At 38.9% G+C, this 6,794-nt stretch overlaps 1 protein-coding gene across 2 annotated transcripts; it reads right to left on the bottom strand.

Moving 5' to 3' along the window:
• Positions 1-708: 708 nt before the first annotated feature.
• LOC131299251 (auxin-responsive protein IAA18-like) lies at positions 709-5,589 on the bottom strand. Of its 2 annotated transcripts, none has more exons than XM_058324890.1 (6): positions 5,134-5,589; positions 3,957-4,626; positions 2,075-2,349; positions 1,495-1,642; positions 1,199-1,263; positions 709-1,076 (listed from the first exon to the last, which is right to left on the bottom strand). In XM_058324890.1, exons 2-6 carry the CDS (start codon positions 4,520-4,522, stop codon positions 1,030-1,032), a joined length of 1,101 nt encoding a protein of 366 aa, XP_058180873.1. In that variant the 5' UTR covers positions 4,523-4,626; positions 5,134-5,589; the 3' UTR covers positions 709-1,029. The 2 variants fall into 2 exon arrangements, with proteins under 2 accessions (XP_058180873.1, XP_058180874.1); XM_058324891.1 differs by having other exon boundaries at positions 3,957-4,605; positions 5,134-5,582.
• Positions 5,590-6,794: the final 1,205 nt, after the last annotated feature.

The following is a 6,794-nucleotide window of genomic DNA, read 5'->3' as shown; positions in this document are numbered from 1 at the left end:
ATAGGCCATAGCTCCACAGGCCCCACTGCGGGTCAGCTTGCACGCACCTCATATTAATCTCTACTGTCCCCTCCACAGCTGCCCCTTTTCTCTTCGACCCGTTTATATCTCCGAGAAATGAAGATCTTCATTTCATGATAATGGGTTAACAACAGTCTCTTGTGTTTTATCGGACGAAACAGAGAAACAAGCTAGTCAGAAACATCCCCCAACAAAATATCAGCTAAAATTTGGGGAGGGGAAGACAGCCAATTCAGGTCCAAATGAGCTGCCCTGAGGGATAATATAACCAGTGAGCCGCTTCGTTCCCTTCCCGAGAAGTACACATTAAACGCAAATCCATATCCAAAATCAGCTTCGCCAAGACTTCCCATGGAGGAACCGGAACCAGAACGGAGACGTTAAGTGAAATAAGCTAACGCATCATCGCTTTCCACCTATACTTTACGAATGTTCAAGGCTTTGAAAAAGAGGCAGGCTTCTCTTAGAAGAGAGGCCTCTGCTATAAAAGCCGAAGATGTTGAGATGTTAAAGCTTCTTTCATCGATAAGGCGACAACCAGAATTTCTAAGGATAATTCCGCCCCATCGCCCTTTTGAGGAAGCCTTCCAAGACGCATCGCGATTGATTTTAAAAGAACCGGGAGGGGGGTGGGGGGCCAATGACGAACCACAGAATTAGCAGCACAACAGCCAAAAACAAGTAGACGGGGGAAAAAGATAGAAAACCCACGTTAAGCAGAAGTAAATTACAGCACAAACAAGTAGAGGGGAAAAAAAAATAGAAAAGCATAGTCATCCCCATATGTAGCCCTTCTATCTTGACCTTTTCGTCCAAGAAAAAAGCCGGAAAGAAAAGGAAAATTTCGAAAACTTACAAGAAAACAAGTCCATTCCCAATACATGAGCACGAGTATATTTAAATACAATTGCTATTCTCTCTCACTCGGAACATACAATCAAATGTGTCAAATTTGATTCACAAATCAGGTCTCCTCCAGATTCTCACATGAAAACACTACGCTTTCCTTCAATTCTTTGCAGCGTCAAGTGGGATCTTCTGTTGCTTATTACCAACTGCCAAACACAAAAATCCCCATATTGAAAAGTTCAGAACTAGAATGAAAGCAAAGTTTTGCCCAAATCAGATGAAAGCTGAAGTAAAACTTAGTAGAATGGGATTAAACAAGTAAACTCACAGCGTAATGTCGACAGCTCAGAGGTTTTCAAGACGCGCAGCCTTTTGACAGTGGACACAAACATGCTGCAATGAACATGTTAACAACCCGAATTAAGAACGAACAAAAGCAAAAGCGTAGTTAAAGAAAAACAATTCAGCCCTAGATTAGGAATCTTAAGTACGTTTTGGGGAAAAAGAATAACAAAGTAAGATTATAAAATAGGCGATTTGTAAAGGGTTAGACCTAATGTTGTACTATGAAAGGGGTTAGATTAAAATAAAACAGATTAGATAGACAGTTGTAAAGATGCTTACTGCCATGGGACATCTCCAACAAGCATCCTGTCTCCTTCATTGTCCTCATAAACAAGGGTATATTCCCCACTTCCATCTAATAAACCTGTAATCGCTTTCTCTCCCTCTTGCCTGTTCTGAATTCCACTAGCCGAGGAATCTCTTTGAGCTAAAAAAGAATAACAAAAAGACAAACTCAATAAGATTACCAAATCTTTATTGTTGGTTTAGTTGTATGCATAGCACTAAATTACAAGCCATATTAACAGCCAATTCCCAAAACAGAACTGCTATAGAAATGCGTAAACTAGGTAGTTCAAGCTTCGTTTGACATACTTAACGAGCTTCAAAAACTCGGCTTGTTATCACCGAGTTTATCACAAATGAGCTTTCAACGAGCCAAATTGGAGTCGAAGTTGAGTGACTTGATTCGTTTCACATGGGAAGTTCGAGTTCAACTTTCTTGATTACAAAATAGGATTTACACCTTTAGGCAAGTATCAAATATGGGGACATATCAAATTAGTATTCTCTAACGCTACATTTCACTATAAAAAACCAACAGTATGAGTAGAACTGTTACTTGAGTAAAGTAGATAACCTGCAAGTAGGCCTCTGAAGAGCTCATCAACAGAAGAGGAGAGGTTTTCATAGCTGTCATAGGCTTTGAGATCAACTTTCCTTCCAATGGGAACTCCATCCATATTTATCTTCACAAAGAAACCTTTTTTACAACTTTCAGCCGGTTTTTCACTCAATTCCTTGTTCGGGGCAACATTTTGCGACTCAGGGATCGGCTTGGATGAACTGCTACTGGCAAGATTCTTCCTAAATGAACGAATTGGAGGCCACCCCACTACTGGAGCAGGAGCAGTTCTTTTGTTTTTGAAATATTTTCAAGGGATCATCAAGAGAGAATTAGATTAGAGAAAATCAATCCGTCACAAAGAAATTGTATAAACTGAGAGGTAGGAAAACACAAACACCAATTTTATTGCAAACTTGGGTAAACAAATCAATTTTGAGTTCCATAATTAACATAAATAAACAAACAAATACATTTTCATGTCTTTAGAAGAACATCATAGTACATCAATTGAACCCATGACCAGATGAGATACACAATGCAGGTCCATCCACTCTGGGCTTACAAAAAAAAACACACACATATATCCTGGCTAAGCTATGAGGTTTTGTAGTTCATATGAATTATCGTCGTTTTTCTTATGAAGGTTTTATACTGCTTTTGTTGCGATGCTTTTTGGTGCTTTTATTAAAGAAGAATTGCAGTGAAATCCGAAACGGCGTATATTATACCCTCTTTTTGAGGGATGTACAATTATAGGCTATCCCTAGAAGAAAAGTAGGAAACGGAGGAATTGAGAAAGTTACAACCGCGTGAACTCATGTTGGGATTAAGTCAAGAAAATTTCCACAAAATTTAGGGGTCAATGGAACCTATTTTTAAGTAACTGGCATTATCTTTTTTGAGTGACTGGTTCTTGTTTTCCAGTATCCGAGGTCTGGTTTTTTATGCAGCTGCTGCCCTTCCTCTGTGCAGCCGGGATCTCGTTTTATGGGTGTCCATTGTTTTGCGGTCGATCCAGGGCCGTAGGAGTTTTACGTTAACGTACATCTGTTGGCATCATTTTTTCTGTCTAACAATTATCCAAAATTGAAACTCTTATGGATGCATGGGCAACATTATCTACCTACGGCGCTCGGCACTTGGTCATTGATATGATTTAAGTTGAAAGGGATTGTGGCTCTGAAGGGATTGTTGCATCTATATGTTTTCTCATCAAGGGTGTTTTGATGGGGGCAATAGGATAGTTCTGTATTTATGTTACAATAATGTTATACACTGCTTGCAGTGGATTTGTAATATCATTATTAAAATTTCCAATTTTAATAATGTATTTGTTGTCATTAGCATTCATTTTATCCTATGCAAAACGAGTTGAAAATATAGCTCTCTCTTTTCTTTTCTTTTTTAAAGAGTTGAAAATGTAGCATAAGATACACAATTTCCACCAAAAACATAAAGATATAAATATGAATGAACCGGGGGCGTGCTGTGCGGCTGGTTAGCGGTCCAAATTTCATGAAAGCAATGAACTGCTTGGAAGCTATACATGGTGTCGAGATGAAATCTGAACCGTTGGACACGAGACAAGTGAGATAAACCAAGTAACATAAATGAGTGACCAAAAGGACAAATGGAAAAAAGGATGGACTTTCCCAAAAGAGAAAACAGCTGTTTATTCATTAATGAACAGGTCAAAATGCGAAACTTTTTTAGTAAAAGAGATCTTTACTTTCACAAAAATACCCATCAAAAAAAAAAAACTAATGTAAACAAGAAAAAGGGAAACCATAATGAATGGACATCAATGTGACTGAAGAGTGATGAATATCCTCTGTGACTCTGTCCAAGAGAAACAAACAACAATAAGGCAAAGAAAAAATGCTGGGGGGTGTACCTTTTCTGAGAGCTGTTGGTGGCCACAGCTGGATTTGCAGAAGCTGGTGGTGGTGGAAAGACCTTCTTTTCTGCATTTTTCTGCTGCAGATCTTCTCCTTTATTGGGACAGCCATGTGATGATTCCTTTGCCTTTATGGCCATTCTTTGTGGGTTCGATTGAATCAAAGGAAACAGAGCATTACCCTGCTGCTGCTGCTGCTGTTGTTGGGTCTTTACCATGTAATCCGAGGATGACCCAAATGGATTTTCTGAAAAAGAAAAATGGGTTTGGCCTCCATTGTTGTTGTTCATGATCCATGCTTTCTCCCCTGGTTTCATTTCAACAGCGTTTGTAAATCCTCTGATTCCTCTGTTCTGGTTAGTTTTGTTAGAGAAGTACCCAAGAGAGAGGAGAGATGATTCCTCTCTTTCTTCACCTGGTGGACCAAGCCTTAGCTCAAGCTTTTTCTCCTCTGAAGATCCATGGCTGTTTTGCTCGCCCCTCTGTACAAGCCACTCTCTGTCTTTAGGTATCAAATCCAGCAGCTGCGGACAGTCCATGTCCGTTTTTGAGCATCCATCCATTTCTTAGTTCCAAGTAAAAAGACTAGTATAAGAAACCCAAGTGGAAAATTGGCTTTTCTTCAAGTTTCACCCCCGGAAATCAGCTGGAAAACAGAAAAATCTCTCTGCAAATGTTAGAATACACCAATTAGATCATCGGTAAGAAAATATGTAAAACTACACAAATCTTCAATTTAAAGACATGAGATGAATAAAATAAAACCCAGATAACCGGTTGGCCAAGCCAAGCGGTCTTGGTCTGGACTCAGGGGTTTGCTCCCTGTCAACTCTTTTGGGCCAGAACATAGAATTTCCACATAGAAGGTCCAAAGTTCGAATCTCAAGGGCTTACGCCCGGTAATTACCTGGTACATGTGGGACGAGGGACTGCATGTATCCGAGAAATTTGGAGGCAAAATGTTTTCAACACCCTCGTAAGAAAAAAGAAAAACCCACATCCTCTCAAAGGGTCAAACTATCTAATAAGTTGTTTTGGCCCAAAAAATCAAACACCCAGATGGAAAACAGTTACTGAAAGTCTGGAACGTCAAGAACACCAACAAGAAGAAATATATGCAGACTATTTCATTCTGTTTGAGAAAGAAGACGAAGAAGAAGAAGAAGAAACATACCGGTTTTACCAGAGCTTCAACCCATCAAGTGAGAGCGCAGAAAGGCAGTACCAAAAGACTGAAAATCCAACCACTATCATATAACATCCCAAGAGAAGCCCCCACCGAAACAAATATAAAAACCAAACGCAATAAAAGGGGAATGAAAGGGGAAGGAGAAAGGGAAAGAGAGGGAGAAAGTTATGATTGTTTGTGGGATTGCAATCTCAGCTGCTTTTCTTTTGGGTTTTGCACGCCGAGTGAGTGAGTGGGTTCTCTCTCTCTCTCTCTCTCTCTCTCTCTCTCTAGATGATGAATATACAGGGGTAGTATGTTTATTTTAGTTTTATGTGGGTAGGCCTTCGGTATAGGAACAGAGGATGTGAACAGAGAAAAGAAAGAGAAAGGGTAAAGAACCAGAAAAGATTCCCTTCACTCAAAGGGGGGTCCCCGAAAAAACAGTAGAAACAGGATTGGAGCATAGTACACGCAACCATGGCCGCCCCTTAAAAAATTTGTAAGTTGTTCGCTTCAGCAAGCAAAGCGACCCAAAAATTATTCACTGCCCCTTGTCACCTACACAAGGCTACTGCGTAGCATTATTTTTGTGGAGTGATCATTTGAGAGATTCTTGAATATCACTTGACGTTGCTCGTGTGGTACTTCAAATCATTTACGTAGCAATAAGTTATTCGGTAGAAACATTTGTCGTTCATTTTTGTTGAATAATTGAAAGATAACGAATGACCCGCATTATATAATGATTATTTTTTATTTTAGAAGAGTACCACATAGTAATGTCACATAGTTGCAACATAATTACCCAAGAGTTGGCTATTTCGGTGTGACAACTAAATGTATATATTTTTTTGGTGCCCAAGGAATCACCCCACGGATGAGCCGCTAATTGGACCCAAAGTAAATCCCGCCCCAACTCACATGTTAAATCGTGTAATACCTTGGAGAGGAGCCGAACCCTGCCCAAAATGTTGTGCATGTTGTTTTCCTAAAGAGAAAAACTTCTTTACCCGCTTTTCGTAAAGAAAGTTTACGGAGCTCAATCTTGATCATCCAAAAATGTATTGGATGGTCCAGATTGAAAATAATTTATTACCGTTAATAAATTATCTATTAGCGGTAACACATTATTTTTAAACCTCCTCTCTCCTATAACATGAAGTGTATTGAACGGTTGAGATTGAGCGCCTCTGTAAAGAGCCGGCTCCGTGAATAATTATATATCTCTTTCCTAAACCTCCCCTCCCCTATAACATGAAGATCGAAGAAGACGTGCGGCTACTAGTACCGGATCCTTTTTTTTTCTTTAAACTTACCTCATTTATATTCTTCTTAGAGCATCCACAGTCGTATAAGCAAAATAAAAAAGGTTGCTAAGATTAGTAATATTTGCTTAAAAAAAGCTTATATTGGAATAATCAAACTTAACAACCTCTTAGCAACTCATCAAATTTTTGGCTCTTGGATAATCAAAACTAACAATCTTTTGCCAATAATCAAATATAGTTATCCCTACATTTCTTCAATCAAGTACACCTTCATTACACAAAAACCTTCTCTATCTTCCATTTTCAACATATTTCTAAGAAAAATGCTTTTTAAAATATTTTTTATTTTTTCTTCAATCAAGTACATCATCATTACACAAAAACCTTCTCTATCTT

This window comes from Rhododendron vialii, chromosome 8a, assembly GCF_030253575.1.
Source record: "Rhododendron vialii isolate Sample 1 chromosome 8a, ASM3025357v1".
Classification (NCBI taxonomy): Eukaryota; Viridiplantae; Streptophyta; class Magnoliopsida; order Ericales; family Ericaceae; genus Rhododendron; species Rhododendron vialii.
The sequence above is the reverse complement of the archived record's forward strand: the minus strand, read 5'-3'. Positions and strand labels throughout refer to the sequence as shown.